This window comes from Dromiciops gliroides, chromosome 3 (assembly GCF_019393635.1).
Source record: "Dromiciops gliroides isolate mDroGli1 chromosome 3, mDroGli1.pri, whole genome shotgun sequence".
NCBI classification, from domain to species: domain Eukaryota; kingdom Metazoa; phylum Chordata; class Mammalia; order Microbiotheria; family Microbiotheriidae; genus Dromiciops; species Dromiciops gliroides.
In genome coordinates, this window is record NC_057863.1 from 15,907,851 (window position 1) to 15,932,799 (window position 24,949).

Genomic DNA, 24,949 nt, shown 5'->3' on the forward strand with positions numbered 1-24,949 from the left:
ATAGTTTCATATAGTTTGCCAGGTTCAAATTAAAATTATAAATGAATTCAGGGTCAGGAAAGCCAATTATTTGGCTACTCAGGGAGTTAGAAAAAAAACAAAGATAAAGGGGGCACGGGGAACCAAGGGGAGAGTCCCTCCTCAGAAGTGTTCCATAGAAGAAACAACTTCCCCTACTAGACTTTATGGTCTATTAAGTAGCTAAAGTGAGTTGTATGGTATTCAATAGCATCTTGGTCACTGGTCCCTGAGAGAGGTTTGGAAATGAGTAGTTTTGAATATTCAGAGAAGTTAAAATCCTAGGTTTAAAGCTGGACTTCAGAGGCCATCTGCCCAATGAGGAAATTAGACCAGGGAGGTTAAGTACTTAAAAGGGTGGCCTGGCATTAGGCTAATGGTGGCAGGTTCTTGCTTACAAGCTTGGATGGTCTTCCCTGGAACTGACGAGTAGGGTGTAGGTTGTAGTATGGGTGGGAAACAAAGGGAAGAGACATATCTGTAACTTAAGGGCTAAGGAGCCTGCTCTCCAACCAGTATTTTTTTTCAAAGCAGACATTTGTTCTACTTACAAAGAAAGTTCCCATTGGCACCCTGTGGTTAGCCATCCTTCTGGGTTTTCCTCACAATTTTCTAAAGGAACTACAACAAAAAGTGATAGAAAAACATTTTATAATTCCCATCAATCACTGAAAAAGCCTGTTCCTGTGGTCCTAGTAATCACTGAACAAAAAAGTCGGCCACATGCAATAAAATGAAGCCTGTAAGCAAAGAGCGCCGGAATTTCCAAGTGTTGTACATTCATTTAGGAATCCCAACATTTTGTTTATTTCATTTCTCCTTCTCCTTTGAGTTTTCTGCTGAAAGGAAAAGTCACCATCCTATGGTACATGACATCATTGTTCTATCTTTTAAATCAAGACCAGCTCAGAACAACTCCTTTCCATGACACAGATGGAGAAATATAGTAATTGTATGTTACATTTTAGAAAGTGAGCAGTACCCTACCTTAAAGCAGAAATCCTTTTCCCAGGCCTTTAGAGGTTCAGGTCTATTGCTGTTGACAGTCAAGGCTTTGAAAACAAGACTGTGCTTCTCTCCCCCCCCCCCCCCCAACTGGAAATAAGTACCTACTGGAAGAAAGAGTAGTAGCCTGAATGATCCAGGTAGCTGACAACCTATTGTGCATCTTCTCAGTCACCCTGAAAAGAATGTGGACTTTTAGTCTTCTGTCTTAGAAGATTCTTCCAGTGTAGAGAAACCAATTCTGAGGACAAATAGATCCTTCCTGGACAGCAAATGACTGAAGCCTTTTAAAGGGCCCATCCCACCTTAGCAGTGTTTAAGGATAACATATGAAGAACAAATTGCTCTCATAGGAAGTCTTTTTTTTTTTTTTAATGAACTTTCTCATTTCTAAGATGACATAATTTTCAAATGATCCTATCAGATCAGTTTACTTATTTGGTCTGTGAGGCAAAAGTAAAACTGACAAGACAATCAACTGGAAAGTCTTTCCCAGTGTTATTTGTTAGCACCAAGAAGCATTTGGAATTGACGTTAGCAAAAATTAACCACATTCTTCATATGAAGTGTGATTGAATGTATTTGTGTCTGTCTGTGGGTATTAAAGTGGGATCTTTTTTAAAAAGCACTTTGAGAAACTAGAGACCAAACATCAGGCAGCCAGCAGAGGCAGCCAGGTGTGGCTGTAGAGAAAGGTTGTAGAAATTCAAAACAAAATACAAGCCATCATTACAAAACAAAACAGAACAATTATGACCAGTTTGAAAGCTGAATGGCTTCTTCCTTCAGCCCTCCTCCAAACACATGGGCACCCCCAGACTTCAAAGCCAAGTCAGCAGGAGGGCCAGAAGATGAGGTGCAAAATGAGAATCAAACCCATGATTAGAGATTAAAGGGAGGTTGATCAAAGAACCAACATAAAAGTACTGAGGGCCCGTTTCTTGCCTTGGCCCATGCCCCAAAATGTTCATCAGAACAGAGCTTCCTTTGAAGTCTTTGGAAGCTCCGTGCTTAGATGAGCTTGGAGGTCATGGGGAAATAGGAAAAGTCGCTCAGAACAGAACTGTGGAAGAAGCAGCCCAGGGGCTTCTTTCACTGCGTCTTTCTTCAGGAAGTTTGTTTGCCTGATTGCTTTGGTACGGCCCTCACAAACGGCAAACAGCTTAAACACACCAGATGTCATATGGGCATATTGGATGTGAAAAAAAGAAATGGAGATTTGTACTTCCTCATGAGATATGGAGGCCTTGTCTGTGCCGCAGTGTGACGAGAATGGGAAATTCCATTCATCTTTTTTATTCGAATGGATGTTTTACCTGGTATCATAGGATGTTGAAAAAAGGGAGGCAGGCTTCCCAAAGAGGCAATAAAACATGTGCATCCACATTCTATTATATCAGAGAGGGCTCATGACAGATGCCACCCACTTTCCCAAAGAGGATAGACAATGAAATCAGAGCAGAAATGGATGCAACCCCTCCAATATTCAATTTAAGTCATCGAGGCATTTTCTGAGAGATTCTGCTCAAATGGGCTCCTGAAATATCTTTGCTTAGCACTCCTTCCAGGTTTGAATTTCCTGGCAATTTGCATTAAATGTTAGCTTCATATGTTTTAGGGACTTTTCTTACTCTTAGAATTTTCTGATTTCTGCCTCCTTCCTTTGTGCCTTTATCTCATCTGAAATTCAAGATTCATTAGCTTGTCCTTCTTATTCCACCTCCTAATTGTTTGACTTGTAGTCATGTGACCCTAGTATACCTCACCTCTCTAGGGAGCTATACCCCATAGTTACCTTGTACATAGAAAGAGGAGATGAAAAGAGGTTAACTCTGGTTTCTTCAGCAATACATGTGTCTGATGGGCACATCTGATGTGAATCAAGTATTTAAGACCCTAGTGTGTGCAAGGTATGGTCTCAATAAGTTCGATATTCTGCCTGGGAAAGGATGAATGGAGCATGCATCAAGGAGGAGACAGGGGGAAGAGGCCTACCTTCCTCTGGATTCTGCATCTGATGGTTCCTGCCCCTTGGACCTTGGACAAGGCATTTCACCTTTGCAGTCATCCTCTGAACAGCTTTGACTACCTCCTTGCTGCTGGGCCCAAAAACCATGCCCTTTAATCTCCAGAACTTCTGCCCTGGGGCCTCACTGTCCTCAATGGTGACTGACTCCCCAGCCCGCCCCTATTTCAGTAAGACCAAAGCAATGCTTCACTGCCCTCTCCTACTCACTGCCCAGCCATCTTTGAAACAGCCTCATTAGTTGTCTGGCTGCTTTGGGCGCCTGCCCTTCAGTTCCAGAACCAGGATAATATTAGCTCAGCTGCTGTTCTTGGAAGGTGTTTGTCCATCTAGGCGCCTGTGGATCCCCTCAGTATTCCTGTAACGTTTAGGACCAAAGTGCCCTCTCTGGCCATCATCCCCAGGTGTTTCCCATTAAAACATAAATTCTATAAGGGCTTAATAAATGCTTTTTCATTCACTTGGGCCATCACTTTCCTCTTCTGCAAAATGGGTTGTTGGACTGGATTGCCCACATGATGCAATGCCTAGAACACTGGGCCTGGAGTCCAGGAAAATGAGTTCAAATCCTTCCTCAGATACTACTAGCTGTGTGATCCTGGACAGCTCACTTAACCCTCTTTCTGCCTCAGTTTCCTCAACTGTGAAATAGGAATAATGCTAATACCAACCTGCCAAGATTGTTGTAAGGATCAAATAAGATAATATTGTAAAGCACTTAGCACAATGCCTGGGACCTGGCAGGGTCCTAATCAAGGCTCAAGGCTTATTCTCCTCCTTCCTCCCGAGGTCCCTTTCTGCCTGAGATTCATGATTATTGAAGTTAGAATCCAAGTCTCTTGCCTTGTATCCCCATAGAACTTAGCTCAGGGACTGGACTATCATTGGTGCCAGTAAGCATGTATATGGATTTGATTTGTTGTTCCTTAAGACTACCTAGGGATTGTTGAATGAGCAGAAGAATTGAAAAAAAAAAAACAAGCAAACCAAAAACCCATCATGTAAATTACTTATATTGATAAACGATATCTGTTGTTCAATGAACACAAAGTATGTGTTGTAGCCAAAGCCCTATAATCAAAAATTAGCTTACAGGATTCAACAAAGTAAAGAGATCCAAGAACAACCCTCGGCTCAGTGAAGGCTCAGTCAATCAAAGGCCATGGCAATTGGAAAGGTGAAATTTCTTCACCTCCCAGGACTCAGGTTGCTTTAGGCTGTAGCTTGAGGCTGTGTTGCTCAGACCAAAGATGTCCAACCCACTCATTTCTTCTAAAAGGCCATCAGTATCATGGAAGAAGCTTTAAACTTACCATCAGAAAACCTGGGTTGGAATCTTGCCTCCAACATTTACTGGTCATCTTAACACAGGCAAGTCCTACAACCCAGCTGAGCCTAACTATCCTTATCTGCAAAGTGTAGGTGACAGAACTAAGTACTTTCTTGTATGGTTGTCAACTTGAGAGTGCTTTGTTAACCTCGAAGTATTATATCAAAGTGAATTGGGAGACCATAGAGCATAAGGCCTAGTCTATTTGCATGGGAGTCTGGTGGGCATTATTTAAAGTCCTGCCTCTGACACCTACTAATGGTATGACTGTGGTCAAGTCAAATATCCTCACAATGCATCTGTCTTCTCTCAAGGACTTTAAGATACAGATGACTTACAAATAGCAATTGTATTTTGTTTTCAATTGATTTTTTTAAGTCTATGATTCCCAGTTAGGTTTGATGGTATTGCCACTTAAGGACAAATCAAACACATTTAAGCATTATAAACACTATAGCATGATATGGTAGCATAGAAAGTAATTTCAACTTGGACTGAATTCTACTGTACTCTGTCTTGGCCACAATTCATCTGGAGCACTGAGTTCAGTTCTGGACACTGTTTTAGGAAGGGCATTGGCAAGCTGGTGAGCTTCCAGGGGAATACAAACAAGATGACAACAAGCTTCAAGTTTATGTATATAAGAATTGATTGAAAGGCAATTTGAGATAAATCTGGGAAGATTTTTAATCAACTGATGCAGAATTATGTAAGCAGAATCAAAATCATTTATACAATGGCATTATAAAGACAAAAGACTTAAAAACTTTGATCAATGCAGACCACAGGATTGATGCTGAAGGATGTTCCCTACCCATCTCTTGACAAATGGGTGGGTGATGGACCCAAGATGGAAAGAGAGATATTTTTGGATGAGGCAAATGTGGATATGTTTTGCTTGGTTTTGTTTGTTACAAGGATTGTTTCTTTATTTTTTTGAGGGGAATGGGAAATTGAGGGAGTGACATTAGAGCTAGAGATAGCCCTCTAAAAAGAAACAAAGGATAACTGAAACATTTTTAAAACAGAAGACAAAATGAAGTTCAGAGGGAAACATGGAAAAGAAGAATAGCATTGAAAGTAACAGTTTGAATTACTATATGTATATATTTGTATCTATATTTAAAACAAGGTGTATATAATAGATTGCTCATTGCATGCAAAAATAGCTTTTCTGTTCTGCTCTGTATATGAAAATGCTCTCTTTTTATTTTTGTTAAACTTAGAATTTTAAAAAAAATGAAAAGGAGGGAAGATATAACATTGAATACAGCAAAGTTTTTTTTTTTTAAAGACTAATTGAAGGAATTGGGATCATTTAGACTAGAAAAGAGAAGACTCAGGGAAGATGATGGTTGTCACCAGGTATTTGAAGAGTTGTCTGGTAGGAGTGAGATAGTGGAAAGGAAAACCACTTGGAAAGCCATCATAGCTCGGCTCAGCACAGTGACCGATCCCGAGTTCAGAAGATTAGTGATCAAGCATTCCTTCCTCTTCTCTGCAGAGTTTAGGTGCACAGAGAGGCAGGTGTTGAAGAACTTGACCATTTTTTCCAGGTTTGGGGGGCTATTTTGTTACAAGAGGATTTGGTTTCAAGAAGTTAGAGAAGTCATGGGGAAGTGGCAATAATAAATAAATAAACACATATTTAAATATGAATAAAACATTTTAAAAGTTATTTAATGACCAGATTAGGCTTGCTTCTCTTATTTATCCATAGAGGTAAGAACTTGGACCAGTGAGTGAAAGTTTTGAAGAAGAGATTTTGTCTGGATGTTGGGAAGAAACTTCCAAGCAATTGGCACTATCCCAAAGAGGAATGGGCTGTACATCTCTGGGAGGTTGTGGGTTTCCCTTCATTGGAGAGGATCATACTTTCCTAAGCTGTATGATCATTTGTTGGCTATGCAGCAGAAAAGATTGTTTTTTGAATGTAGACTCATCTAGGTGCCTGCTGAGATGCTTATTGGTTCTGAGGCCGAATCTTTGAGGGCAGTTTTTGGGTTGTCCTTGTATCCTCAGTTGCTATAACAGTGCCCCATGTAGGCACATTACACAGACTCATTGGATCAGAGAGAAGGGACCCCATGGTCTGTACCTGCACATCATTTGGACAGTTTCCTAAAATAAGAAGAATAAAAGGATGCTATCAGGGATCTTAGCATTTATGTAATCTACTTCCCTACCCCATTTTTTTTTTTAGTGAGGCAATTGGAGTTAAGTGACTTGCCCAGGGTCACACAGCTAGTAAGTGTTAAGTGTCTGAGGCCAGATTTGAACTCAGGTACTCCTGACTCCAGGGCCAGTGCTCTATCCACTGCACCACCTAGCTTGCCCCCTCCCTACCCCATTTTACAGATTAGAACACCAAAGCCCAGATCTCATGACTTGCTCAAGGTCACACATAGGAAGGAGCTGAGTTCAGATTGGAATCCAGGGTTTCTCCAAGCAGAAAGAATACTGACTATATATTATACTGATTCTCTAACTTTATGCTAATATCTGATCCATAAAACTGATGGTGTTCAAGGAACAGGTTTGAAGTCTCTTTTCTCTCTGCCACCTTCCCCCTCCCTCCCCCCCTGCCCCATCCATCACATGCTGCCCAGAAATCTATGTAGCTTCTGTTTTTTCTACTAAACATTTACATGCAATTATTTTGTTTCCCTTGTGTTTTAGCTGCTCGGCTGATTAAGAACATGGATGACACTGTGAACCCTTGTACAGACTTTTTCAAATATTCCTGTGGAGGCTGGTTAAGGCACAATGTCCTTCCAGAGACCAGTTCACGTTACAGTAACTTTGACCTTTTAAGAGATGATCTAGAAATCATTCTGAAAGGTCAGTGGATTTGTTTCTGGGTACCAAATGGTTTCTTTGGGGCACATTTTTTGTTTGTTTGTTTTTAAAAGGCAGCAGTTACAGAGCAAATTGTAAAGGTTTATTTCAGCAGCCAACCCAGGCCACTGGAGAATAGCCTGAGCTGGGAGGAATACGAATGCACCCCTTCCATTAAGGAGACAAATAGTGAGGGAGGGAGGCATGGTTAATTTCATAGGCTCATCAGATCATAGATGTATAGGCCATCTATTTCAACTCCCTCATTTTATGAAGGAGGAAACTGAGGCCCCTAGAAGTTAATCTTTTATCCAAAGTCTTAAAAAGAATAAGTGTCATTTGGGATTTAAACCCAAGTCCAATGAACTTTCTGCTTCTTGAATATTCATTTGTGGGGATGGAAGGACCTATGTAAAGGTAAGAGTATATGCTTAATGTATAAGCAGGGAAGAGTCAAGAACAGTGGTCTGAGTGACCATTATGTACTTTTCCAAGAAAGAAGAATTCACCTCTTCAGTGGGGAAGCAGTAAAGAGGTCATCTCTTGGGTCAATTCCAGAAAAAGCCCAGAATGAACATATAATTTCATAACATCTGACGTCCTTGGTTAGTTTCCTGCTTGGTTGTAAGATTTTGTAAGTGAGCAGTTAAGAGAGAACCACATTGTTACTGACATAACTTTCATTAGATCATAGCTCAGAAGCCATCTATCTAATGTGGCACTTTCGTGTTGTAAGATGAGGAAATAGAGGCCCAGGGAAATTAAGTGACATTTCTAAGGTCACACGGGCAGTGAGCATGCAAGGCTGAATTTGAACCCTAGATCCTCTGTCTCCAGAAAGAGGGCTCTTTCCATTGAACTACAACTTGGCATATTCTTGGGTCTCTATTTTTCTCTACTAGAAGGTTATTCTGTAGAAGAATAAGTTTTATATTTGGCCCCTCAACTAGCAAGCTCCTTAACATGGATCAACTATATAGAGATAATTAGTACTGTCTATTGTAGTATATAAACATTATATTATTATGTGTTATAAATTATCAATAAATAGCAATATATAAAATACATTATAAAGATAATTCATCTTTAATTGTTTTTGTCAGACCTATGATTTCCTCAATGTGGGCAAGTTCTAATGTGTAAACTGCCCCTCATGATACAAACAACTCAATCCTACAATTTAGGGTCTTAGAGAGTCACTTAGGGCATTGCCTAGGGTCATATAGCAGAGAAGTATCAGAGGTCAGACTTGAACCTAGGCCTTCCTGACCCCATCCACTTGAACATAGGACTCCTTATTCTCCTGAGGGAACATTAGTTGCTGGTGAAAAGGGACTATTTGCATTTTTGCATTGGTTTGCCTGGCTCAGTGTCAGTCCCATACTTTGGCGCTTCATAAATAAATCCTTGGTGATTGATTGACTTATCCTAAGTCTCTGAAGGCATTAATACACTTGACATTCAGGGATTCTTTCCATTTTTCTCTAGGGTTGTTTTGACTCTTAATCTTCATGGGAAGCAACTGTTGCCAAAGCAGATTAAAATGCAGTGGATTTGTTTCTACACATACTCCCATACATACATACATAGATGGTCGCCTTTATTTTGAAAGAGGTGCCTCTTCTACCTGAGCCAAAATAGGAAAGGTCTTGTCTAGGAAGACAAGGTTTATGCTGAACCTGTGGACAACCTTGATTATATATAGTTGTAAGGTTGAGATTAATTCAATTCAAATAGGATTTATTTAGGTTGACTAGGTTTGGCCCAGATGATATAAATAGAAAAACATTCCCTGCCCTCAAGGAACTTACCTTCTACTGATTGGAAATGCACATAAATAAGGCCAAATACATACAAGATGAATGCAAAATAACATTTGGGAATATTATCAACTGGGAGAACAAGGAAAGGCTTCTTAGAAGAGATTGGACTTGAGCTGAACTTTGAAAGGAGTTAGGGATTCTAAAAGGCAGAGGCGAAGAATCATGGGAACAACCTGTGCAAATGCATGGAGGTTGGACATGAATGTTGATGCCTATTTTTTTTTTTTGAGGCAGTTGGGGTTAAGTGACTTGCCCAGAGTCATACAGCTAGTAAGTGTCAAGTATCTCATGCCGGATTTGAACTCAGGTACTCCTGACTCCAGGTCCGGTGCTCTATCCACTGCGCCACCTAGCTGCCCCTGATGCCTATTTTAAACGTCTTATTTCAGGTGTTCTTCAGGAGCCAAAAACTGAAGACATAGTAGCAGTACAGAAAGCCAAAACGTTGTACAGATCCTGTTTAAATGAATGTAAGTATCCTTCACACACTGGTTAGTCCCGGGATTTTGTCAATAACTGCACAAAACTATTCAGGCTTCCTATTGAATTCTTACTTTCTTTCCTGTTTCTCAAAGCTGCAATTGAAAACAGAGGTGCTGAACCTTTACTAAAACTCTTACCAGAGATCTATGATTGGCCAGTAGCAATGGACAACTGGGAAACAATATATGGTAAGGCAGTTGGCACATAGTATATGTTTGTTACCGAATTTAAAAATCATTTCGCATTCATCTCCACTTTCCATACACATCTTTAAAAGCCTGATTTTGCCTGTCATTGCCTTAGGTACCTCTTGGACAGCTGAAAATGCCATTGCACAGTTGAACTCAAAGTTTGGAAAAAAGGTCCTGATTCAATTATATGTTGGCACAGATGATAAGAACTCCCTGAGTCATGTTATTCATGTAAGTTTCTCCTCACTTGCATGGCTTAAAGCTCTGTTGAAAAGGCAATAAGACTTACTTCCTTATTGATCTCACTGCTATCTAGAAATACAACATTTTCTCATTTGAATTTTGTGAGCCAGGGATTCCCATAAAAAAAGGGATTTTTAAAATCATTTATTTTGTATACATTTCCTGCTTGCACCCCCCTCCCTGATGTTTATGATGCTAAGAATTCTGGGCTGGAAAGAATAGAGAGAGATGAGAGATGAAGTGAGTTACTGATACGCTCAGGAAAGGAATACAGGCTCATTTTCATAAATAAAGCAGAAGAGGACAGCCAGGGGTCCTCCACAAAGGGATTTGGGACCCAATTTTTTTCTCACTCCAAAGAAAAAGCTTCAGTGTCCTCTGGATCCTGTAACCAAAAGGTCACATCACAGTTGCTATAAATGATTGACTATTCCACCCTGGTCTGCTGCTGTTCAAACTCATGAATCTGATATAAGATGCAAAACATTCACTTATTGAGAATTTTTAGGTCAAGCCTAGATAGAAATTTCAGAAAAGGTTTTGTATCAATATCTAAGCAAGCAAAAGAAAGCATTCTGGAGGTTCCAGTCAAGAGCCCTTCAGAGTCTCACGGGGCTGTCTCCATTATCTTAACCTTCATGCAGTGGTCTACACAACAGCCAGATTGGCCCACTGCCTGATCCTCATACACAATGTCAGCTCTTCCCCCTTCACTAAAGGATTTCAAATGAAAACTGGATGGTGATAATTAGGTGTGGTGCAGCATGGATCCTTTTTCAGGTACAGGTTGTACTGTATGGTATGGGTACTCTATGGTTGAGATTCTTTGGGTCTGTCATTGAGCACCTTGGTCTATTCCAGTGCCACATTGATATAGAATCACAGAACTTGAAAGTAGGAAGGAACCTCAGACACCATCTGTTCTGACTTCTACTTGAAAAACAAATATCCTAGGAAATACACCCTGAATGAACAAGAACTGGATACCTCATGAGGTTATCTATTACGCCTTGGGGAAGCTTGGGAAAATGAGTTGGATTGGGAGTGAAAGGGTTTGTTCAGATACTGGCTCAGCCTCTTACTAGTTGTATAACCTTGGGCTCAATCTCTCTAGGCCTCAGTTTATTCACCTGTAAAGTGGATGGGTTGGACCCAATGACCTCTAGAGTTCCTTCCAGCCACAAATCTATGGTCCTATAACATCAAGCCAATACTTGCCTCTTTATAACTTCTCCCTGTTGTTCTGTGTAGATAGAATATCTATAATTATGGAAAGAAGGAAATAAGTCAGCTCACACATAGGCCAGAAGACTTGTCAAAATATGGTGTCCAGTAGTATTTGAATGGTTTGTTTTTATGTATTTTTTTAATAGATTGATCAGCCTGGAGTTGGCCTGCCATCACGTGACTACTTTGAATGCACTGGCTTATATAAAGAGGTAAACATGAAGTTTTTTTTAATATATTCATAAACCAAATCTTGTATGATTATGGAAGCTACGGTGGTATAGTGGATAGAGTTCTGGGGAGACTCAAGTAAAATTTCTGCCTTGGCACTTACTAGCAGTGTGATCCTGGGCAAGTCACAACCTCTGTTTGCCTCAGTTTCTTCATCTTAAAATGGGGGTAGCTAAGTGGCACAGTTGATATCATGTTCCTCATCTGTAAAGTGAATCAGAGAAGAAAATGGCAAACCATTCCAATATCTCTGCCAAGAAAACCTAAATGGGGTCACTGTTATGGGGGAAATTGATGGGGATTTGGGGTAGGGGTTCTTAGGAATTCCTCTTTAAAGAATTACACCCTCTTGCACACAAATCCAATTAGGATAAAATAATATTTTATTTAGGTGCTGGGGAAAGGAAACCAATAGAGAAGTCATTGACTTCTTCTCATGTGGAGAAGGCATGGCACAGAGGCATGGTTCTCTGAGATACCTAGCTCCTCGAGCAAGAGACAGGCAAATCCTTTTATCGAGGACCATGAGGTGATCCTCTGAATGTGGAAAATTCCCTTATTGGGGGAGGACCATCCCCCATTGATGGCTGGGGGAAGTTGGGTGAGAGGTGTCTCTGATCTCTCAAGACATCTCTGTCACCCTCATCCCACAAAGACAGCAGCCACACCTAATCTTATGTCCCTGAGGGGTGGGGGAGACTGGAATGAAGGGTGATGGTCCTGGAGTTATCTCAGTTTACTTCTGGTGCTGCTCATATCTTTAGGTGTGTCTGTCCATTGGTTTAGCTTCTCAAGGAGAAGGTTCCTTGACATCCCCCAGAAAACTCCTGAGATACCCCAGGCCCATAACAGTCACAAAGAGTCAGACACCATTGAAACAACTGAAAAACAACAAAACAGGGATGAAAATACTATCTACATCCTAGAGTTGTGAGGATCATATGAGATAAGATATGTGAAGTGCTTTGCAAACCTTGAAAGTGCTTATAAATGCTATTAATCTTAACCCATATTGGAAAAATGTGGGCTCAGATTATAGTTTCTTCTTGTGTGCTGATTCTCTAGTAGATTGTGTAGAATAGGTAGCAGAGATGTTTAATAGCCAGCACATTCATGAGTTGCCCTCAATAATCAAACTCAGAGAATTCAAGCTTTCCCATTTCTGGTATGGTAATTGGCATTTAAATTAAAAGCACAATTTTGTTGTTATTTGTTTTTAAAAATCAGTTTCTAATGGGTAACTTCAAGTAGAAACTGGCCTGATTGAAAACAAAAAAACAGATAAGCCATAAAGTCAAGGGTAAAGAGTGGGCTTAATCAAGACCAGGTAATGAGCTGTTGAACCAATTCTACTTCTCCCATTTCCCTACTAATATGGTTTGCTTAGAATGCTGTCAGAAGGAAACTCTGAGGCATTATCTACATGGATGGTGGCAGAGGCATCCTGGAATTGTCTAAATAATCAGATTCTCCATTCTTGTGACCATGTAGCCTGCCCAAAAGTGGCCATCATGTAGGCTGCTTCTGCCTCCTGTTGGATGGAGATCTTGTGGGATGATGTTTCTTGTCCCCTCTCCTAGTGATAGGAGGGATCATTTTATTCACTTCAGTTAAGTGCCAACTGTTTCAGACTTTGAGCAATAGGAAGAGGGTTATATGGATACCAGAGAAAGATGGAATATGAGTAGTTTTCCATTCCAGTTAGACTCACTCTTGAACAAATATTATTTTTCACAATTATTTAAGTCTGAGTCTATTTAAATCAGCAACTGTTTGTTAAATGGCTACTTTGTCCAAGGTCTATGATAGGTATTGGGAGTATAAAGACTTGGGGATACAAAGGGCAAGCCTTGACTTCAAGGAGTTTACTAAAGGGGGAGGGTAAAACACCGTGTTCACAGAAAAGTAAATTCAGAAAGGAATAGAGCAATGTTGAGAGTGAGAGATCACTAGATGAATCAGTAAAGATCTCATGCAAGAAGGAAGTGGCTTCTGACTTAGGTAGAGGTGAGGAAGGAGGATGCCTTAGATATAGGGGGCCACCTGGAATGTTGTGTATAGAAAACAGCCAACAGGTCTATTTGGCTGGGATACAGAGTTGGAGAAACGGTATAATATATGAGGAATGGAAAGGCTATGTAAGAAGGCTAGAGCCAGGTTGTGGAAGCCCTTAAACACCAGGCTGAGCATTTTTAATTTATTCCATGAGGCTACAGCTAGTAGACCTTGTCCAATAATAAACAATTTTTTTTTCATTAGGCAATTGGGGTTAAGTGACTTGCCCAGGGTCACACAGCTAGTAAGTGCTAAGTGTCTGAGGCCAGATTTGAACTCAGGTCCTCCTGAATCCAGGGCCGGTGCTCTATCCACTGCAGCACATAGATGCCCCAATAATAAACATTTTAATTTAAGTTTTGAGCTCAAAATTTTATCCCTCCTTTCCTCCCTCCCTGAGGAGGTAAGCAATCAGATATAGGTTATACATGTGCAATTATGTAAAACATTTTCCTATTAGTCTAGACTCTATCTAGTATAATTTTGTTATTCTAGGGGAATAGCAGCTTTGGGTTTGTGATTTAGGAATATCAATTGGGCGGCTCTATTGGGAAAAGATTGAAGAGGGAAGAAACAGTCATCAGGGGATCAGTTAGTAGGCTACCTCACTAATTCAGGTGAGGGTCATAGTTGAGAGAGATTGATATGAGAAATCTTGTGATGCTAGAATTGACATTCTTATCAGCTTTTTGGATATGGAAGGTGAGAAGGAGGCAAGAGTGAAGTATAATTCCAAGGTTGTGCACTTGGTTGAGTTTTATAAGGGCCAAAATTCTAGCTGTGTTGTCTAAAATCTCATGAGTCTTAAATTAGAAGCTTTAGCAAGAGTTTAACCTTTTAAGTATTTATTAAAGTGCATTGGGAGTTAGTGAAGAGGGGGTTCAGCTAGGTGGCACAGCTAGGTAGATTAAGCACTGGCCTTGGATTCAGGAGTACCCGAATTCAAATCTGGCCTCAGACACTTGACACTAACTAGCTATGTGACCCTGGGCAAGTCACTTAACCCCCATTGCCCCACCAAAAAAAAAACAAAACGTTAGTGAAGAGAGAGAGGTAAAAAGCAAACTTCATCTAACTATCTAAGAGAGCCCAGCATCTGTCCTCCCACCAAGCCCAAGTCTGGAACCCAAAGGCCCTTGCCCCTAAGCGGCTTCTCCCAGAAGCCTCCTCTGAAACCAGAAACAGGGCCATCCAAACACACACAGTTCCAAGCTAATTGGCTGGTAACACTGATTGACAGGACCCACGGGGAGCAGATATCACTTCTGGATGCCAAAGTTGCATGGTTTCTTTTCAGGCCAGAGCTCACAATGTCCCAGCAGGGGGTGTCATTCCAATTCTCAGTTTGGGTTAATGAAAGAATAGTGGTATCATTGTTTCCCCTTGGCACAAGGTTATACTTCCAGTATATAGTCATACGACAAAGTAAAATGACCTTGCTAGCATTCACTTGGTAACTCTCCTATAACCAGTGGTCCTTAAGGACCCACAGCAGTTTTGGCAGTTCAGGATGTAAGGTTTAGGTACAGCTTGATTCATTGTTAGGTTAACAGACCACCAGGGGAGCTAATAAACCAACCCAACTGAACTCTGCTCTTTCCTGCAAGGGTTCATAGAATATTGAATATCTTCCCCAAGCATGTAGAGTTGTTCCCTGCCACCCCCACATTCTTTCCTAAGAACATAATCCAGCTAGGATTAAACACTTTTAACTTTAAAATCAAATTCCTTCACAAAGATGCAGCTAGCCTTAAGATATCCACAGTAAACAGATAGTGAAGGCAATTCTAATGGACTGCTTACCTATCACCTTATTTAATGCATTTCCAATTGAAAACCCAATGTATCCAAGTAAAGCATGAGAGACCAGGGAGCTCACCCAATCCTATCCCAACCCTGAGATTGTTCTGTAGCCTTTGGGGAATGTGATCCTTGTCCTGCTTCATGTATAAATCCATTACTAGCAAAAATGACCTGTAGTATGGTCAAACCTATGACACTAATAGCAATATTTTATATTTACGCTTGGGTTTCACTCTTCAGATATTAGATTTTCTATGGGCTTTTGCTCAAATATTACAAATGTTTTATATTGACATATTGATTTTTACTCTTTGAAAAACCTTTACCTCTATGATTTCATTTGAGCCCAATGGGAACCCTTTTAGGTAGACAGAGTCAAGTATTCTTATATCTTAAGGGGATAAGTAGCAATTATACATACATATATACATACATACATACATACGTACATATATAGTCTATACATACATGTATGTATACATATATATAAGTAGATATACAACTTACCCAAAGTTACACAAACATGTCCCCTCCAGAGCCAAGTTACCTATATTCTTACACAATAGGTCTTGACCTTCTAGCATAGCATGTTTCCAAGATAAATCATTAAAACTATTGCTTACAGCTGATTGAAGAACTAGCAATTTTTATATAGTGATTAGATGGATGTTAATTAATACCAGTTCAACTCCATGTCACTCCAGACAGTTCCAATTTCAACTTAATTCAAATCACTTCAATTATTAAGCACCAACTGTGTACCCAGAATTATTCTAAGCCCCAGGAGCATAGGAACAAAAACAATGGAACACCTTCTGCCCACAAAGAGCTGACTTCCTACCTTGTTCATCAAAGTGCTGGTATCCTGATGTGTTTCACAAAATGCAAACCCTCTTCTTGCTCCCGAGATGACAATCAAGTGCTCCCTGTGGTGACTGCCTTGAGGCTCTTCCTCCACTTCCACCCCTGTCACAGGGAAAGTACCAGAAAGAACGTAATTAAGCTGTGTTTTATAATCCGAGGAACAGAGCATGGATTCTGTCAAATAGGAGTTAATCCTTTCAGGATAGGAACAGATAACAAGTCTGAATAATAGGAATGGTTTTTACAGGGGAAAAAATTCAATTGCATGTTTCAATAAGGAAGGAGGAAGAGAGCTCCTGCAAATGAAATGAGGCCATATTTGATTTTATTACCTAGCTGTGTGTCTCCACGAAGTACTTGATGCTAGCTTGATTTCTCTGGAAAGGTCAGGACCAAAAGATCTCATTGTGAAAAGGGATGATGCCCAGAAAAACAGAGAGACCCATAAAATAATCAGAACAGAAACACCCAGGTCCCTGGGAACACCTGCCCTGAGGAGGAGAGCGTTCTGCTTGGACAGTACAGAGGTGGCTGGAGGCCCTCTGAGTTAAGCTGATGCTGATTACAATCTGAAAGATGGGGCAGTTACCTTCTGAGACAACCCAGACATTTTATGTATCATTGCCTTAGACTCATATTATCTCTGAGAGGAAGGGAAGGATAAAACTGGAAAGGGGCCTTGGGGTTGATCTTGTCTAGACTCCTTGTTTTCCAGATGAAGAAACTGAGAGAAACTCAGTGCCTTTTACAAGGTCACACAGATAATACACACCATAGCCTGCATTTGACAATTAGAACCTTACAGAAATAAGACGGGTTTTCTTGGAAAGTAATTCATTTGTGCTCCCTAGTGCACTTCAAGCAAAGACTGCTTGACCAAAGAGCATATAGCCTAGAGAAATCCATGGTCAATTATAGGTTAGAGTAGGTAGTTTCTGAGCTCCATTCCAACGCAAAGATTCTATGACTCAGTGACTTCCTAGGTCTCTTCTGGCTCTATAAGCTAGGAACCTGGGGTACAAAAAGAAAAATGGATAATAGAATTTTCCCATGTGAATATTAAGGGTTTTCTGGTATGGACTTATTCCGATAGATATTTATTTCTAAAGGCATTTAAATTAGTTATTGAAAGAGTTCACATTAACGTGACCTCATTTTATGAGTAGATAGAAAGATATACAAGTGTTATTGTTCTTGACATAAGGTATCAAGACCATAATGAGGTTTGTTCTGCGCTAGGAGTTGATTTTAGCAATGCCACATGGGAAGAGCCCATGAAAGTGGAGAGTCAAAGTAACCCAAATTGCTTGCTAGAAAATATTAAGGTAAGGATTCTCCACAATAAAATAGCACTGGATTTGACTACCACTGCATATGAGTGAAGACCCTAATTCACCAAGCATGTACTGTTGTTGTTATTGTTCAGTCATGTCCAACTCTTAGTTTCCTTGGCAAATATACTGGAGTGCTTTGTCATTTCCTTCTCCAGTAGATTAAGGCAGATAGAGGTTAAATGACTTACCCAGGGTCACAATCTAGTAAGCATTTGAGGGCAGATCTTTTGGGTCTGCCTAACTCCAGGCCCAGCACTTTATATACTCAGCCATCTAGCTGCCTCAAACATGTATTAGGTTCCTACTACATGCAAAACACGGAGATGAAAGGAAAAACTGTCTCTGCCTTAAAGGAATCTACATTTTATTAAGTGAATACACCATTTAGACATATAAATATTAGAGTATATTTGAAAAGGAGCATCAGGAATATAAACAGCAATTATGGGAATCAGGTAAGACTTCTGGAAGGAGTTGCTACCTTAGTTCAATGAACATTGAAGGATGCTAAATATTAGAGAGACTCTTTGTAAGTAGGAAGAGGCCAGGACAAAGGCAGAAGTTGATGAATCCCATTTGATCTTAAGTAAGTCACTTTCCTTCTTAGAGCTTCTTTCCTTGGATTGTATGGAAACTACTTTTGTAAATCTTAAAATGCTAAATAAGTTATTGTTATCCCCGTTTTATGGGTGGAGAAACAGACAGAAGGTTCTACTTTATTTCTCCAATAGAGTTCTCTAATGATATGATTTGACTGCTTCATTACTTTGTGATTCTTTTAAAGGGTCTCCATGAAGGAATTTTCTGACTTAGCATGTTGCTGGGTTGTTGTGGGTTTTTTTTTTCTGTTACCCAAAAGTAACAGTTGATTAAAAGGGAAAAAAAATAGAAAGAAAAATCTTAAATATTTTATGGCCAACATGTAGAAAACTCTACTGTTTTTCCCCCCACAGGCTTGCACAGCATATGTGAATTTCATGATTTCTGTGGCTAAATTGATCCGCAAGGATAGAGGACTGTCTGTCAACGATACCCAGATTACCCTGGAAATGAATCGAGTTATGGAGTTGGAAAAAGAGATTGCCAATGTAAAGCGTCTTGTCTCCTTTCCTCTGAGTACCATTCAGCTCCATTTCTATGCCTTTCTCCTCCCAAAATTGGTTTTGGTGGCAAAAAGACCAATTTTGTGCTAAGTGGTAGAAAGTCAGGGCTGCCTAATGGAAAACTCTCAGCCTTTGAAATGAAAGAATCCCACTGCCTTTCAAAACCTCATTGGGCTGTTTTATTCACGCACAGTATTGCTTCAGCAGTGATAGCACAGGAGCTTAAAAATGAACCAAATATTGGTCATGTTAGGCATTAAAGGGCTGTTCTTCAGTCCTTGATGATTACAGGGGTTAGTGGAAGGAAAGATGCCCTTGGGATATAGAACATCTGCTAGGGGAGTCAGAAGTTATTTCATATTTTTTGGCTTTCTCCTCCATAAAGTTTTATGTATTTAGTACAAGGTTACTATTGGGACTGATGTTTCTACTGATAGTTAAATTAAATTCAAAAAACATTTACAAAATGACCTTTTACCTGAAAGGCACTCTAGTAGGATACAAAGAGGAATATAGAGATGAGTAAGAGAGGTCCCTTCCCACAGGAAGATTATTATCTAATGGTGGTGGAAGCAGAGATAGATATAAATTAGGATGTGTCATCACAATGTGGTTTAAGAAAATTTGGTGAGGGAAAATTCATTTTCAACCAGAAGGAATCAAGGAAGGCTTTTTAATTATTAAAGATGGCACCTTGAGATTACAAAAATATTCCCTGGAATCCCTCCCACTTCTCAGATTCTGTGATACCATGTGGAAAGGAGGAGTGAATATATCCCATGCATGAGAAATGGCTTGCACGAATGAATGCATGAAAGCCTGAAATGGCTCCAAGGAGCAGTGTGTGGTCCAATTTGGCCAGAATGTAAAAATGTGTGAAAGAGAGTGATGTAAAACAAAAAAATTAACATTGAAGAGGGTGGAGATTGGAGGGAATAGGCAAGACCTCATGAAGTCTTAGGCTGAGGCCTGAAGAAAACCACAGATTTCATGAGATGGAGGTCAAGAAAAAGAACATTCCAGGCATGGGAGACAGTTCAAAGAAAGGCACAGAAGTGGGAGATTGAGTCTTCTGTTAAAAAAAAAAAAGTTAAAAATTAAGTAAATAAACAAGTAAGCCAGTGTGCCTGGATTATAGAGTGAATGTAGGGAAGTAGTTGGCAGGAAGACTGGAAAGATCAATAAATCCAGATAAATATAAATGGGTGCCTGATAAATGTAGAGCAGAGAACTAGGTGTGGTGAGGGGAACTACTGAAGAGGGAGGAAAAGTTATCATCTCTCTCAGGGGTCTTTCATTCTGACTTGGCTGTGACTTGGCCCTCTTCTTGTTTTGCTTGCAGCAAACACACACATGTTTTTTTGTTGACAGTTAATGACTTTTATTACCATGTTTTAAGTGAGACATGGTGCTCCAGAGGAAGAAAACAAGAGTGTACTTGGGGGATTAATGGCAGAATATATAAAGCCATGAGTGTCCAGGAAGACTGTTATAATATGAAGCAGGGGGAGAAACAACTGAGATCCCAACTCATAATCCAGGGAGAGAGATCTAGGAATATTTTCTCAAGGTTTGGCAGACAAGGCCAGATAGCAAAGTACCTGTTAAGGAAAATAGACACCAAAGTCAAATATTGAGCATTCTTATCCAACAGGCCAATTAAGCACATAAGTTTTCTTATGTTATGGATGGTATACTCAGCCAACAGCTCATCTATCCCAACATTTCATCCTTTCCTGTTTACCATTACTGTTGACAGCTCTGCTAAAGCAAGACCTCTTAGCCTGGGGTCTTCAAACACAGGTCTGTGATCAGATTTCAGATGTTCCACAGAGTTGGCTGGTGAAAAGATGGCATCTTTCATTTTCATGAACTTCTAACTGAATACTAGTACTTTCTCCAGTTATTTAAAACCATGATTCGCCGTGGGGAGCGAGGGAGGTCCATAGAATTGACCAGAATGATAGCACATAAACAGAATTAGCTAAATAGGGGTCCCTGTGCTAAAGAATCTCTTCTTGTTCAGTTATAAATAACTCTCTGCAATTACTTCTGTAGGCTACAACCAAACCTGAAGATCGGAATGATCCACTCCTCCTCTATAAAAAAATGACCCTAGCCCAGATCCAAAACAACTTTACATTTGAGATCAATGGACGGGTGAGTATTGCTTCTTTTCAAATTTTTTATTAAACTATTGCCTGAAGACTTGAAGATGAGCTATTTTCTTTAAGAAAAAGCACATTCCTTTCTTAGCAAATGAAATTTGTTGAGCTTCAAAGTGGATTTAAATGACACTAGAGTGCTTTAGCTACATAATCACGTATAAAACCTCATATGAAATCATTATGTTGGTATTAACTTAGTTGAAATTTCAGAGGGAGAAAAGCTGTGAGATGATCTAAGAAACCATTCCAGAAAAATCTTAGGACTCAAAAGTTCTCAGAGCCTTTTATATATCCAGCTGACCTGATAGGAGACCAATAGGGGAAGAGTCCAAGGAACTTTTTTCATTTTTTTTTCAAAGGGGCCTTTGCATTAAATGTTATCTGTTCACAAGTGGCTTTTCATATGTGTCCCTTGTATCTGGGTGGAAGCTTACTTATCTTAGAAATCTCTCTACCCTTCCCAGGGTCTCTAACTTTTTACAGAGAATAGATTCAAATGGGATGGAGTGGAGTAGAATAGAAGAGATACAGGCAAGGTGACAGCATGCATGTGGAGGCCAAGGGCATGGGATCAACGCCTACCTCTGCCATTTAGATCTGTGGGAACTTGAAGTACTCTATGGTGATGGGTTTTAATTTCCCAATATATATATATATATTTATGAGAGGGGGGACTATATGTCCTCTAATGGCCCTTCCAGTTTTACATATGTAGCCAGCATTTTAAAAAATAAACATATACATGTATACACAGCTCTAAAGGAATGAGAGGTGAGAGATCATATGGTGAAGCCCCAGAGCTGGAAAAAGTTGAGTTCAGGTCCTGCCCCTGACATGTGCTGGCCTTATATCCCTGGGCAAGTCACTTAAACCACCTGGTATCCTAGACAACTCTCTAATAGTATATCTTGCAGAGAAGGTATTGACCTGTATTGGTAAGGGGAGTTCCTCTTATTAATGAAATCACAGATCTGGTCCTTATCCCTTAAAAGAAAGGGTGAAGAAACATGCAGAGTCTGATAAGTTGTCCAGTCAGCATCACAAATTCCACTCATGAAAGTTCATAGACAATTGTCACTTAGCTAGAAGCCATGTCTCTATAGCTAATGTTTCCCATCTCATTTTCTGAAAAATAGACATTTTCTCTAGTTATTTCTTTTAAAAAAAGAATAACAGTGAATCATCAGCATCAGGAAAAGAAGCAGCTCATAATTTGTCCCTGAGGAAAAGCCACAAAGTCCCCGAAGATGATTCAGAAACATCAGCTTTTGAAGAAGTTCTCAACTGCTAGCTTGGAAGTGAGCCTCATATATGTGCTTGTGTGAACTCAATCTTTTCTAATAGTCATAAATCATTCTAGCTTCCATACATACTTTGAAAGCACTTGGCAAAGATTTTCTCTTTTGATATCCATAACTCTCTGAGTCAGGGAGCCATCAGTATTATTATTCCCATTTTACAGATGGGGAAACTGAGGCTCAAAGGAGGTAAAGTGACATGATCAGAGGAATAATAATAGCCAGGATCTTTATAGCATGTTAAGGTCTGCCAGGAACTTTTTACGTCTTGTCTCATGTAGCCTCACAGCTAGTTTGGGGGTTGCAATGTGCAGAGCTTGAATTCCAATTTAAGCCTGCTCTGGCTTTCTCTACTACACCCCAGGCTGAATGGAATTATTAGGTTGAATATTCACTCTTAAATGATTAGAGGGATCTCAGCCACTTAACAAAAGTAAGCCTCACCTTCACTTTTACCGGTTCTTTTTTTTTTTTTTTTTAGTGAGGCAATTGGGGTTAAGTGACTTGCCCAGGGTCACACAGCTAGTAAGTGTTAAATGTCTGAGGCCGGTAGGGCCTGTGCTCTATCCACTGCACCACCTTTTCTTAAGAGGACTCTAATCTTAAAACTTCACCAAGCTTTTCACAGTCTCCATTGGCTGACTTCACCAACTTCCTCTGATAAATGAGTCATCAATCTCCTTTATCAAGTCCCATAGAAAACAATTCCCAATCACCACATTCAGTCAAGATTCTTAGAAATGAGCAGGAAGAATCACAGTAGGCATAACATTGGTGGATTAAATTAATGTGTATACATGTGCATGCATGTTTGTGCTATAAGAGTATATGTGTATATTTTTTCACATTCACTTTATTTGAACTACCTCTGTGTGTGTGTGATTATATTCATGAAATGGTATTTTTTAAAATTCTCATTTCTTCTTGGTATCTCCCTAAAAATATGTTATTGATTCCAATTAGAGATGCTTGCTCATCAGAATCTATTTTTTACTTAGAAGCATTTTTATAGAAAATAATAGTTATAAAAATGGTTTTTTGCGTTGGTCGAAACTGGCTACCAAAAGTTGAATTTCAGACAAAGTTCTCCTTGTGGCTTCTTTATCCTGAAATAACAAAGTGATCTCTTGATTTGTTATTCTTTTAAAATAATTGGGTCCACAAGCCTCATTTTTCTTTCTCAGAAAATGTGATTTAAAATTACTGCATTATGTTGAGTTCTGGGAGGCAAACTTTAGAAAGACATTGATAATAAGGAGAAAATTCAGGGAATAATAAAGGGATGGTTAAGGGCCTCAAGTCCATGCCATATGTTATCTGAAATCACCATGGGTTAAAAGTCACGGTGTATTTAGGCATGATGTAAAGAAAAACTTTCCACTGGTTATAAGCATCCTAGCATGGAATGGGTTGCCTTGTCAAGAACTGGGCTCCTTCTCACTGGAGGAGCAGAGCTTGGATGGCCACTTTTTCCATATGTTGTACAAGTGATACTTTTTTCATTTGTGGGTTTGTTTAGGTCTTCACCCTCATGGTACTTAGATTCTCCTCAGGGAGGAGAAGACAACATTATGTATATAAGTATATACAAAAGGGGCACTGAATATATGAATACAATGTAATCTGGGAATCATTTCAAGTCCCAAAATTCTGTGTTGTATCTCATTTGCAATATAGCCAAAAGAAAACTCAACATCTTTTGTTAAATACCCTCCCCCTTCTTTGGAACTTCATTATTCCTGTAAAAGGAACCATTTCCTTCTAGTCATCTGGCATTATATCTTAATTCTCATCTTCCATGCCTTGTTCCTACTCATCACATGTGTCTCTGTCTCCACAGTATCTCCTCCTTCTCTCTTATCCTTCATACTCACATAGCTATGACTGCTTCAGGTCCTCACTTGGCCCATTGCAATAGCCTCCTGACTGTTCTCACTGCCTCAAATCTCTTCCCCACTCCAGTCCACCCTCCATCTAGCTGTCAAAGTGATTTTGCTCAGCTCTCCCTATGTTAGTCCCTTACTCAATGAACCCTATTGATTCCTCATTATCTTTAGTGTTAAATTGAAGCTCTTCCCTTTGGCATTTGAAGTCTTTCACTACTTGACCAGCTTTATTATACATTGTTCACCTTCATAAAAAAATATAATTCACCCAAACTATCTTTCTTATTTTGCCTCCTACATGAAACTCTATCTCTTATCTAGGTGCCTTTGCACTACTAAAGGTGGGGATAACCCCATGCCTGAAATACCCTTTCGCCTAACCTCTACTTTCCAGAATCCCTAGTTTCTTACAAGACTCAACTCCTATCCCTCCTTCTACATGTAGCATTCTATGATCCCCTCTAGCCAATAGTGCCTAACCCCAAAATTGCCTTCTATCTGCTTTGTATATACCTATATACATACAACTTGCCTCCCCTTGTATAGATCGTACACTACTTGAAAGCAGGAACTGTTAAACTTTTATCATTATTATTATTCAGTGACTAGCACAATACTTGGCACCCAGTAAACATCTAATAAATGCGTATTGAGAGAAAAAAAAAAGTTCTCAGATAAATGTCTTCATCATCATGGATTTAGTCCACTAGTGATAAAGCTAGCCTCTATGTACTTCACCTTAGTATTTCATACTAGAATCTTGGAACCATGTAGTGAAATTGACAGACTACTAAACACATGACCCCTGTTCTTTTCTAGCCGTTCAACTGGGCAAATTACACAAATGCAATCATGTCAACTGTGAAAGTTAGTGTTCCAATTGAGGAAGAAATGGTTGTGTATGCTCCTGAATATTTAACCAAACTTAAGTTCATTCTTACCAAATATTCTCCCAGGTAGGTGCCCGCCTGTCCTTTCATGAGTCACACTTTAATGTCACTATGCTCTCTAGAAGCCTTGCAG

At 39.7% G+C, this 24,949-nt stretch overlaps 1 protein-coding gene across 1 annotated transcript in view; it reads left to right on the forward strand.

Moving 5' to 3' along the window:
* MME (membrane metalloendopeptidase) overlaps window positions 1–24,949 on the forward strand; it is a 112,806-nt gene that overhangs the window by 35,302 nt on the left and 52,555 nt on the right. Inside the window, exons 4-11 of the mRNA XM_043994886.1 lie at window positions 7,059–7,220; window positions 9,430–9,510; window positions 9,616–9,711; window positions 9,827–9,945; window positions 11,331–11,396; window positions 18,425–18,559; window positions 20,633–20,734; window positions 24,746–24,882. Coding sequence (XP_043850821.1) covers window positions 7,059–7,220; window positions 9,430–9,510; window positions 9,616–9,711; window positions 9,827–9,945; window positions 11,331–11,396; window positions 18,425–18,559; window positions 20,633–20,734; window positions 24,746–24,882 — 898 coding nt within the window. The remainder of the gene's footprint in view (window positions 1–7,058; window positions 7,221–9,429; window positions 9,511–9,615; window positions 9,712–9,826; window positions 9,946–11,330; window positions 11,397–18,424; window positions 18,560–20,632; window positions 20,735–24,745; window positions 24,883–24,949) is intronic.